Source organism: Ailuropoda melanoleuca, chromosome 8 (genome assembly GCF_002007445.2).
Source record: "Ailuropoda melanoleuca isolate Jingjing chromosome 8, ASM200744v2, whole genome shotgun sequence".
Taxonomy (NCBI): Eukaryota; Metazoa; Chordata; class Mammalia; order Carnivora; family Ursidae; genus Ailuropoda; species Ailuropoda melanoleuca.
The window spans coordinates 94,737,104-94,749,255 of NC_048225.1; the positions used below are offsets into that span (position 1 = coordinate 94,737,104).

General features: G+C 52.5%; 1 protein-coding gene across 2 annotated transcripts in view; it reads right to left on the bottom strand.

The window, feature by feature from the left end:
- CAMK1G (calcium/calmodulin dependent protein kinase IG) overlaps nucleotides 1–11,686 on the bottom strand; it is a 30,878-nt gene extending 19,192 nt beyond the window's left edge. Inside the window, exons 1-2 of one of the 2 annotated variants that reach the window (XM_019802624.2) lie at nucleotides 11,666–11,686; nucleotides 295–415 (exon numbers count right to left, since the gene is read on the bottom strand). In XM_019802624.2, the coding sequence (XP_019658183.2) occupies nucleotides 295–386 (92 nt within the window). In that variant the 5' untranslated portion in view covers nucleotides 387–415; nucleotides 11,666–11,686. Of the gene's footprint in view, nucleotides 1–294; nucleotides 416–10,887; nucleotides 11,021–11,665 lie in introns of those variants that run through there. The other variant, XM_019802623.2, reaches the window with a different exon arrangement.
- Nucleotides 11,687–12,152: the final 466 nt, after the last annotated feature.

Below are 12,152 nucleotides of genomic sequence, written 5' to 3' on the forward strand. Positions count from 1 at the left end.
TTCCTGCTGCTAGGGCAAGAAGCCACAAGTTGTCCCAGATCTAGAAGCAGGGTCCCTGGGGGTGGGCCAGGCGTAGAGCCTAGGGAAAGGGCTGCTATTCCCTGTGGTCCCCAGTGTACGAAACCAAGGTACCTTCCTCTACTCTACCTCCCTAGTCCCTTCAAGCTGCTGAGATGATGTCCCAGCTGCCTTAGTCCCAGCTTGTCAGCTGCTGGCCCAGAACAACTCTTCCCAGGGCCCCCCCCCACCCTACAAGCAGCCCTGCCACCCCCATCTCTCAGCCCCAGGACTCACGATCCCAGCACTTCCATGAAGATGAAGGTTTTCCGGATGTTGGTGGTCTGTTTCTTCCAGGAGCTGCAGTCATCTTCTTCCTTTCGACCCATTGCCTCCAGAGTTGAAGCTTTGGGGGATGCTTGGACGAAGGGGAGAAAGGGTCTGATCAGCTAATGTCTCAGACAGGATGAGAACACATTGCGAAAATAATCGAAAACACTCACATCTTTCACATGGTAACTAGAACAAAGGATTAGGAGCAAAACCTGGATAATGGGCAAAAATAAGACTGTTCTCTCCACTTGCTGTTTAAAATTACTACCACAGGGGCCCCTGGGTGGCTCAGTAGGTTAAGCATCTGCGTTCGACTCAGGTCATGATCTCAGGGTCCTGGGATAGAGTCCCGTGTTGTCCCCCCACCCGGCACCGTGTGTGCTCGCTCTCTATCTCAAAAAAAAAAAAAATCTAAAATTACTCTAACAAATGTGTTGTGTGTCTACTGCCTTCCTATTGTACTTGCTACACACACCCAGAGAGTTGAGAGTCTGGTAGTGCAAAGTCCACTTTGTACATATGTATTTAACGGCAATAACACACACGTGTGGATTAATACGCAAATATCCACCTTGCGGGGGGGTGTCTGAGCTGAGCTGAGGCGTTCCCTGCGTTTCCAGGTGACAGTCAAGGTACTGATTCAAACCGCAGAGTCAGCCCGACATCCCTTCTGTTACCATGTGTTGTATCCGTTCTCCCCCCTCCCCAGTCATGCTTCCTCCTACCTCGCTCCTACCTGTTCCGGGCTAAGTGAGAGACTGTTGGATGAACGAGCACTGTTTCCTCCCAAACTCCCACAGCATTAGTACACTGCTGGGGAAATAGTTATTCCTTAAAATCTGAATCGAACCTTGTCCTATCTTTGTATCGGGGTTCCGGAATTGCCATGTTCATTCACCCGAGTCAGCACCTATCATGCACCAGGTGCTGGCTACGTGAGGATGATGGTCCTGTCCTCCTGGGCCCGGCAGGCTCCAGGGGGCGAGCAACGAGCCAGTCAAGTACCACGCACGCAGTGACAAAGCGTGGGAAAACCATGAAAGAATAAACCTAAGCTTGTAAGAGGGACAAAAGGAGATGGTCATCTTTTGATAAAGTCACGGGTAGGCCCTAGAGCAGGTCCTATTTAAGCTGAGAGCAGAAGTAGTTCGTGAAGGAGCCTGCCAAGCACAGAGTGTGTGTGAGGGAGCATTTTGGCAGAAGGAGTAAAAGACAGGAGGTCAACATGGGGGCAGGGCAGGAACAGAGCCTGAAGGGACAGAAGGGACAGTGTAGCGGGAGCTGGGTGAACTCTGCATGACTCGGGGCGGTGAGTGGGCAGGGGAAGGCAGGCAGGGGACAGACCATATAAGGCCTTAGAGACTGCTGGACACTGGATTTTCTTCTACGTGAAACTGCAAGACACTGAAGGATTTTTAGCAGAGAACTGACACCATTGAGTTTCAGAGCTCACTCCAGCTGCTCTGTAGAGAACGGGGGGGGGGTAAGAATTAATACATGGAAAACGGGGAGGGGACAGAGTCCAGGAGAAAATGATGGTGGCTTGGATCATGGCGGTAGTGAGGGCGAGAGGGGGAGGACTCGAGATACATTCTGGGGTTCTAATTACGTACGATAGGTGAGGTGCCCATAGAGCGGGGAGAGGGGTCTAGGCTGGCTGCTGTGTTTCTGGTAGGAGTGTCGGGGGGACGGTGCCCTCAGTGAGGCAGTGAATACTTGAGAGAAACATGTTCTTGGGGGTGGTTGGGTGGTTTGGGGGGATCTCTGTCCCTCTGGGCACTCTCTGCCCTAGGCCTCTACTACTGGTGGATACTGAGTGTCTGGGAGGGGTGGGGGAACACCATTTCTGCCAACACCCTTTCCCCCATTCTCCTTGGGCCTGAGAAGTAGGAAAATATGTCCAAAGGCTGTATCTGTGAGGCAATGCCTCTCCTTCCCCATTTAAAAAAATGCCTGTAGAGTCCATGGAGTCTTCTAATAGCCCCAGCACAAAGAGGAAGTTTGTGCCTCCACAGTTTAGCATCGGGTAAAGAGCGGAGGTTTGGAGGCCAACCTGAGTTCAAATTCTGCCGCTGCTAGTTACCACCTGAATGGCCTTAGGCAAGTTACTGACCTCTTTGAGTCTATTAACTCATCTGTCAAATGGGGACAGAGCCCGCTATGGTCATGGGGCAGGTTAAATGAAATAGTGAACATGGAGACTTAGCACCTTGTCTCATGTATGCTAAACAGTTGTGAAAGAGATAATATTTGGGGGATACTAAATTGATGTAATCCCCGTCTGGAAGACTTATGTCATAAAACAGGTTTTAAGGTATAGAGCCTCACACTCGTGCATTCAGACACGAGTGTGAGGCTTAAGCCCCGTGAATAGGAGGAACATGGCATGAGTGAGGGCCTTGCTGGAGAGGAACAGGTGTAGACAGACTGACGGTTTTGGTCCGAGTGGATCCTGGGAAGGAGATGGGGGAGATGGGTGCACACATCTTTGCTTTCACCCATCCAGGAATGGGGGAGATTGGTGACACAGATGGGTGGGCTTCTCAGGACCCTGCTGGGGAGAAGCCATAAGCGTGGGAGGGACTCTGACTGCAGCACATTTAACAGGGCAGGAAGTAATCATGGGGTAGGCCTAGAGGGAGAAGGTGAGTGACCCACAGGATTCCAGAAGCTCCTCAGGGCCTGTGGGGGGCTGGAGACAGCTTGCTCCAGAACATGACAGCCGACTGTGTTAAGTGGTCTCTGTGTTGAGTGGTCTCGTGTTGTCAGCTTGAAACCAACCACAGTGGGAGTACTGACACCATGGACGCAGGCAAATGCTACAATCAGGGCTTCTCCCCCACTCACCCCCTACCTTCAAGAACCAGTCCTTAAACATTTATCATCTCGCTTCTGCCCGGGGCCCTGATGAGGGGACATAGAGCTGCTAGAGGGCCTGTCCCCTGGGGTCCAGAAGAAGAGACAGCTCTGATCAGGGCTTCTCAGGTGGAAGCAAGCGTCTGGGAGCTGGGCCCTAAGTGGAGGGTGTCAGCAGGATGCCCCGCAGGCCGGATGGGACGAGTCACACCTGAGAGGTCAGCATCATCCTCTGGTGAGCTCCCAGACAACCAGGATCTGAGGTCCCTCAGGAATCTGAGGCCTCCTTCTCCCAACTGCAACCGAGTCAAGTAAGCACCTTATACCATAAAATACCCCCTTGAAGTACAGCAAGAGGGGAAGAAGCCATTTCAAGGCTGTGTGTTTTCCTGGAAGAAACTGACTAAGCTAAATGAGATGTCGTGGAACCTGAGACGCTATAATGAACAAGTTCAAATTCAGTTTCCCACTTCCCTTTTTGCTGCCTGGTGATGGTGGGAGTTCACGAGAAAGGTTTTATAGGAAACAAAGCACCGACATTTTCTTTGTTCACTTCAGTATCGTGTGCAAACTTGCAACCTCGCTGTGTACCAATCGGTGGCTGGTATGAAAAACGCATGTGAGAAACGTTATGAATTCCTTAGCATTTGGTATGTTCCAATGCAGATCTGGTGGTTTGCGCTGGTACCTTCAGGCCCGTTCGTGGAATTTGCTCCTCTGGGAGGGTAGCAGCCCAGAGGGACACAGCAGTTCAGCCACTGGGCAGAGGAGGACTCGTCGGCAATTCAGGGGTGGCCTGACCCTTGATTCGGAGGGCACGGTCCACAAGGCAGAGACAAATGAACCCTGACTGGCAGACTGCTTTGGAGAAGATGAAATATTAGAATCGAGGGCTACCTTTAGCCAGATACCCTTCTGCAGATTCTTAGCCCCAGATCTGGCAGCTTCTAAGCCCCAGATCTGGCAGCTTCTACTTATCAGAGTGGTTGGCATCTGGGCTTGGACCAAGTGCTTCTTAGCGCATACACTGCAGCTGGAAGTCTTAAAGAATGTACGGGCTGGGGGCATAGGGGTGGACATTAAAAGGAGTCAAATCAACAGGGTCAGTCTTTGTCCCACTGTCTCTCCCACTCTGTTTCTCTCCCCTCTACAAACCAGCAGGGCTGCCTCTGTGGCTTTTCCAGGTTAAGGACCCAATCAAGAATCTTCTTTCCAGCTCAGGGACCATCAGCGGGGTGTTCATCACTCCCCCTGCTGGAGCCCCATGGAATGACGGTCTGCTCTCCGGGAGGCATGACCACCTCATTAGCAGATTGGTACTCAGTGTTCTTTCTCGCCATCTCTCTTAAATAGCTTAAAAACATAGTATTCTTAGCTAAGCTAGGCTATAAGAAAACATCTTTCCCGCCCACCCCTCCTCCCATACACTCAATCCTAACAATTTAGCTCTATCTTCAGAGCAACGTGGAGAACCTGGGGCCTAGATCTGAAATCCCCAGTCACTCCTGCTCCTCCCTGACCTCAGTGAGGTCCCCAGGCCCCAAGCCCAGCACGGTGGAGATCTAACCATGGGCTCTCAGAGGGGCGGCCCACAGTCTTTCTGTAACCCGCTTCTTTCTGTTGAAGTCCTCCCCCTTCCCCCGACTCCTGTAATCTACATTCTTTCAGAGGAAAAGAAAACACATTCTGAGAAGCTTGCAGCCCCAAGATTGCTGTCATTTGTTCCCAAAGTACTCCCACCTCTCTCTTTCCGGCCGCCACTTCCCCTGGGCATCAAAGTTCGGGAAGAGCCGAGTTACTGCTGATCTCCTAGGGGTAGCTCGGGAGACACCGTGGGTGTGGGCATCCGTGACCTCCACTTCCCAACAGGGTAAAACCCTCGAGGATATTCTGCAGAAATGACTCCACCCAAGGAAATGACCTTATTCAGGGGGCATCTTTGAGTTGTGGAGATAACACTCCTTCATTCCCCACTGGACTAAAATTTGGTTATTTCGCAAATGACTGTGCACGTTGCTCATTGCCTGGGGCCAAACCCCTTCAGAGGTCAGTTGTAGATCGATGGTGGATGTGTGAGCCTCACTCCCCTGACTGTGAGTGCTGCAGGCACCCCGTGTTACTCCCCGGCAATCCCTCGTGCCTAGTTCTGAGCCCGGCATACGCTGAGGGTCCTGCCTGCCTGTGTTCAATGATTCAGTGAGGAGGAGAGCCCAGGGGCGAGGGCGGGTTGATCAGAGAGCTGGACTTAAAATAGGTACAGGGTGGGAGGATGGATTCTTTACCTTGCTCTAGAGAGGGACCTCTAGCAAGAAGACCTGTATCCTGGGAAGGGAAGGCCTTGGGGCCTCCTCTCTAAAGATCTCAAGGTCAGGCTCTGTTTAGAACACCGCAACAGGACCGGGCAGAATGGCCGCAGAGAGCCCAACCGCCTGGGCTCCACTGCCAACAGTGCCCCTCAGGGCCTGGGCCTGGTTCTTGGTCAGCAGGACTTCCCTGGGACACTCGAAGAAGCCTTCCCCGACCATTCCATCTGGAGTCAGTCCCTCCACCCACCCAAAGGTACTCTATCATGTGAGCCCTTCCACACGACCTGTGACGATCTGAAATTCTCTTGCTTATTTGTTTGAGGTCGTGGCCTCAGGAGAAAGTAACTCCAGGTGGACCAAACCTTGCCCGTCCCCTCGTCTCCCTTGGCCTAGTGCAGCGCCTGGCTCCAAGGCAGTGCTCAGTCACAGATTTCGGGGTGGTCTTCCTGCTCTGTTGGGGGACAGTTCCACAGCTGGGGAGGAGACTGGAGAGGGAAAAGTTCTTTCTAAAGGGCAGGCCATGCAGCCCTGGGGCGGATGCCACCTCTGAGCACCGCCCTTTCTGTACTTCTGGGGACAGACTGCGTGACCCGCCGTGGCATCCAGCCTGGCTCTTTATGACGTGCTGCTGAGAGATGCTTGGGCCATGAGCCCAGGACGCAGGTGCCCTCCCCATGCTTCTTCCATGGAGGATCCCTGTCATTCTGTCCTTCCCAGGCTCCATCTGGTGACAGGAGCAGCACCAGCAAGAGACAGAACTCTAAGGCAGAGAAGGGTTACCTTCAGTGGCCTCCTCACTGCCATCACCATTCCCCAAAGACGCCAGGTCACCTCACGACCTCACGCTGCCCTGGACCCTCTCTTGGGCCCCTCACTCCGCCCACCCTGCTCTACAGAGCCTCCTTATGAAAACTTTCCTCTGCGGGGTCCCAGCTGCTCTGAGATGCTTATTAAATGAATCAGCTGGACTAACAGTTTAAAAGTCACCCCTCCTGATAATACATTCCAGAGTCTTGGGCGCACCATGCTTTAATCCAGGCATTCAATTCAATTCAATTCAATTCAATTCAATTCAATTCAATTCAGTGTGTGTTTCCCAAACCCACAGCAGGGTTCCTAAACTGGACAGGAACAACCCAGAGGAGATGGCGAGAAGGAGAAAATCTTGGAATACCACCTCTGCAGCCTTCAACCCACAGATAATGGCTCTCGACCTTACCCGTAGCCACCGTGCCTTTGTTAATGCTCTCACTTGGCGCTTGTGGGCAAGCAGGTATAAATCACTCAGGGCGTGGTGAGCAGGCCTCCGAGCCTTGCTGAGGGACCTCAACGGAACCAGCCCACCCTAAGACTGCTTTATGATCAGCTTCCAGGGTTTTCCATCTCTTGGGAGTGTGACTCAGAAAGGCTTGTGGGTCTGGGAGGGAGGTTATCAGTTGGGTAATTTTTCATAAGAACGCTCTCTGCCTCTAGGCTGGGGCTCACGGAGTCATGGCAATATACAAGTCACTTGGTTATAAGGGGCTAAAGGGCTAATGCTGGGATGTTTTGTTGCCCTGACCTCTAGTTTCCTGGACTTTGGCCCACATTGGACTCTGCGTCATCCTTTGGATTGAGAGGGACATTAGAAATAGCTCAAACTCTCATTCTGGTTTTGATTTGGTACCGAGGAGCTGTGCAGCCCCAGGCAGATTCCTGTACATCTCTGGGCTTCCACATTTCTCCTTAGTGAAAAGAGGAGATTGGAATAGATTAAGGTTCCTTGAAGTTTGTTTTTCAGACTATGAGTCCCAGAGGACTCTCCGTGTGCAAAGTGGATTTGCTGTTCCTTCTTAGAGATTCACGATCCACATTAGCTTATTAAAGACACTTGGGTAATGCTGTTTAACCTGGCATCTCCCACACTTACTGGCTTGTGAAACTCTTTCCTTGTGTAACACCTACTAGCATCCAGGGGATCTAGGGTTGCCCAGAGCCTACTTGGGAAAACAGGGAGACTGGCCATCTCTGACACTCTGTGATTCTCCATGTGTTTGAGCAACATACGAAATTTCCAGCAACCTGCTGCCCTCAGTCACAGCACCACTCTCCTCATGGTGTCAGAGGCATGTAGCTGGGCCTGTGTGAGCTGTCATAACCCATTCCCAGCTCATGGGCTGTAGCCCAAGCCCAGGCCCTGGATCTTAAAGCCTCCTGGAGACTTCTGGCCGGACAGAGCCTCCAAGGAATATGGACTCCCTCCCCAGCACCCCCACTAGGCCGGTGTCTCAAAGGCCAACCCTGCATGCCAGTTTCTGCTCACAACATCACTGAAGAAGGACGTTTTACAATCGCTTCCTGCTGTTTATTTCAGGCTCAAACCCACATTTAAGTTTAAGCAAATCCTTCCTGCTGCAGTGACAAGCCAGAATTCACATGTTGCTGAAGATTTATTGTGTGCTTCTTATAAAAAAAATGAAGAACATGCTTTAGGGCTTCATTTAGTGGCTGAGGGGGTCAACACAAAGAGTCCCTGGAGAGAGCAGGGTGTGCCACAGATTCCTGGGGCCTCAGTGTCCTCCTCCGCTGAATGGGAAGAAGGATCCCTGCTCTATTTCCCCCGCATTCCCGGGGCATCGGGGGGCACAGAATCACTCTGCAACCACTATCATGCTATGCAGTGGGTCCACATTCCAGGCACATGAATTAAATAAACACCACGCAGTGGGGAGAAAGAGAGGGAAACAAATAAGACTTTAAACAGACGTGAGCACACAGCAGGAGATGTGAACCCACTGTCCCCTAACCCATCTCAGCTCCTAAGTACGCCTCACAGTGTGGGCCTCTCATCTCACTGTGATTTTAAAATGTTTAAAAATATCTAATTCTTCATACATCACGGTCTTGAAACGCAAATCGACTACCTCATCTGGTGCTGACCCAAGAGGGGAAGAGCTCTGCCGCCACACTGGGAAACACTGCCTGCCCAGGGTTTGTTCATGGGCATCATGCTGGTCTCCCTGGGGCATCCTTCTAAGGAGTTTTCAAGGGTAATAGTGTTGACTGCGTGCCTGCCACACGCGGCCCTCAAGCCGGACCGTGCAAGCGGTGCCTCCTTTGCGCAGGTGCTGGGCTCCTTACTCAAAGTGCCCCGCCAGGCACGCTCCTCCCGGGGAGGGGTGCAGAAGGCGGGCTGCGGGCAGGATGGCTATGACCGGAAGCCCTGCGTGACCAGCCCTGACTCCCCAGACGCGGGCCTACCGGCGCGGGTGCACCGGCTTGCGCCCCCGCCCTCCAGGCGGTGACCGCGGGGACGCGCCTGCGGTTGTAGCTGCGCGCGCGCGGGTGGCCGCTCCCGTCTCATTCATGCTGTCGCTCATCCACCTGCCGGCCCCGCACCGCATGCGCGTGCGGGTTAGTTATTTCTGGCCGTGAGCGCGCTTGTAAGCGAGAGGGAGCCAGGCGCCGCTCTCCGCGGCCGTCTCTCCTGTCCCGTCCCGTCCCGTCCCCGCCCCGCCCCAAGTGCTCCCATGCCTTGCGGGGTGCGGGCTGAGCGCTGGGCGCGGCACCTTGCCGGGCACTTCACCTGCATCACCTCCCTTCGTGCCTCCCTGCCGCCTTTAGGGGAGGTCGGTGTCATGAAGCCCATTTCACAGCTGCGGTACTGATGGGTAGAAATGTTAAGAAAGATGCCCCAAATCAGATAGTAAATGGCAGAGCCGGACTGAGAACCCCCGTCTATCCGAGCCACCACAAAACCTGTTGCTTCTCTCCTGGAGGCGATTATCCGATTTCGCTTACCTTGCCTCACCCTTAGGATGCTTTCATGCAACCCCAGCACCTGACCCAGTCCCCCCGGAACACGTGACTTGGATGCTCTGAGAAAGACACCGAGGCCAAGCCATCTACTGCCTCTCCTGGCCTCAGCTCAAAACCTTCTGTCACTCAGACCTCAGGCTTCTTTCCCAAAGTTTTGCTCCGTCTTTCTCAAGAGTGCTCTTAATACACACCTGCAGCCCCCCCATCCCCCTCAACACACTGTAGCTATCTGTAGTATCACGGAAGGTACCGATGATGTCAGAAATTCTGGGTTCAAATGCTACTAGATAGCACCGATATCCGGCTTTGCAGCCCTAGGCAAGCCTCTCTTGAGTCTCAGTGGTCTCTCATCCATGCGAAGGGAGAAATACTATTTGCCCCACCAGCTCGGTGGGCTTGTCCTAAAGATAACTGATTAAAGGCACATTATAAACTGTAAAGTGTGCTCCCCAGATCAGGTATTACTAAGCACTTTGTGTTATGGCCTATTGGATCTCATCTTTGGCCCTGGTTAAGCCTGGGTCAAAAGCATTGCCAGGGGCCAGGCTGTTTCCAGCCTCTGCTCTGGGAAAGATCATCTCTTTCCTTCCCCAGGAGAAACCTGCTTGACTCTTTGACCCTTCTCAGAGATTTTCCTCATGATCCACTTAGCCGGCTCCAGAGCAAGCCGCTGGATAGCCATGCACTACCGCCAGACTGGCGCGAGCCCTGGCAGCTGCCTCCTCTGGGAGCCTCGGGGTTAATGCTTGTGCGTCAAAGTTACGTGGAGAGAAGGGGCCACAGTGCAGATGGGGGTGGTGGAGAATCCAGACCTCCTTTTAACATCTTTACCTGCCAGCCCAACTGGGGAAGTTTAAAGACAGAAGGGAGCCGGACGCGCCCCTGGGGAAGGTGAAGGAGGCGGTCTTGTGACCGACAGCAATGAGTTCTGCATCCTAACGCAGCCCAGGCGGGATGTGGAGCTGGAGCCTGTCCATGGACCCTGCCGGGAGGGACTGAGGCTGGTCCGCTCTCCTGAGGCTTGCAGAGCCACAGGCTGTTTACCAACTGCCTTTTTGCCCACTGGCTCTCTTACTGCTCCCAACAACCCCCGCAGGTAGGCAGAAGGGCACTGCTCCTTGCCAGATGGGGTCAGAGAGGTTAAGAGATGAAGGATAGGTAGGAGGCAGGGGTGCGGGCCTGCTGAGGTCCTGGCACTCTGCAGCTGGACAGCCCCTCCCAGCCCTGGAGCCCTGAGGATTGCCCCTAGAATCCCGCCTGCGGGCAGGCATTGCAGGAGGGACATATCCTGATATTTTGCTCCCCTTTCCCTGCTCAGAAGTGCAAACATTTCCCACTCACGCCAATCCCTGAAGTGACAGCAGATGGCTCTGCATGGAGATACCACCTGGGCCCCCATTCAGACTTATTTTCCAAGGCAGCTACAACTTACCCTTGATACCACAAGAGTCAAGCAAGACAGGAAATGGGGCTGAAATGAATAAAATACCCAAGCTGCTTGCAAAAGTGGTTCTTCACACACATTTCTAGGTGCCGCCTGCCTCCCACTAAGCCAGGAAACCTCCCCAAACCAAGAAAAGAATCAGACTCATCTTACCCGGAGACTCGGAGGAATGGTGCTTCTGGCGCCCCTACTCCAGCTCCTACAGGTCTGCGAGGATTAGCTGCTCTAGCGCCTTAACAATAACCCGAATTAAAGGGGAGGAATGCAGGGGTTTTCTTTCCCAGGACGGTAACCAGGCAGTCTTAAAGGGGAGGAAAAGTAGCTATGGTGGCTGGCATCTCCTGCCTTTTCTCTGCTGTGCTTTCCCTCCCTCCGAGCAGCATTGAGTCTGATCCAGAAAATTGCTTTTGCAAAGGGCCCTTTTATGCCTTGTGTGTGTGTGTGTGTGTGTGTGTGTGTGTGTGTATAATTGTGTTTGCACTGATGTGTGTAATGGTTAGAGAGGGAGGAAGAATAAAAAGCAAAAATAAAGCCTTATACTACAAGTTTCTGTTGGCCTGAATGGGGTGGTAACAGAAAATCTGAGCAGCTTTTTAGGACTGCCTGCCTTAGTTTCTCTTTTAACCACTCAGTTGCTGGAGTGTGTTGCTTACAAACGCCTTCTGGGGCAATAGGATATCTACATTGGTTGAAAAGTAGGGATTGAAGATGCCTCTGTGTCTAGTTTACTCTTATAGAATGGGAAGAGAAGCAGGGGGACCCTCTGTTGGGTAGTTCCTCCCCTCATCTCTTCTATGTCTCCTCCCCGTTTCTAGAAGCATAGCATCCTGATTCCAAAATCTACCATGCTCTTTTCAGGCCTAACCCATTAGACCTGAGATGACCCCCCTTCTTCCGGAAACTCCTGCTCACTCTGCTCCCCTATACTCACCTCTCCATCCTGCCCTTGATCATCTCAGCCTCCTTTGGGCTGTTCCTTCAGTGTAGGCTCCTTGAACTTCTGTCTTCTGCCCCTTGCTGTCTCTTTCCCTACTCTTTCCTTAATCTCAACATCCACGCACAGGGTCTGTTACCCTCATCATGTGAATGTCCCGAATCAACACCCCTGTCTGGACTGTTGACCTTAACCTTAACATCCACACGTCCACTTCCATCCACAAACAATCCTGAACCTGTAATAGCTTCCTTCAAACCACTCTTCTCCCGTTTCCCCAGCTAGGCTGCAGAGCTACCGTCTTCCCAAACACTCCAGTTAGAGAGCCAGGCACTTTTCTTTGGTTGTGTCGTCTCTTTCATTGCCTTCCAAATCCAATCAGCTGTTATGCACTTTCAGCTGTTTCCTTGAGTTAGCTTTTAAATCGTGCCTTTTCAATTTTAAAGAATCATTTGTGTTTTTTTGAATAAATAGCACATTCACA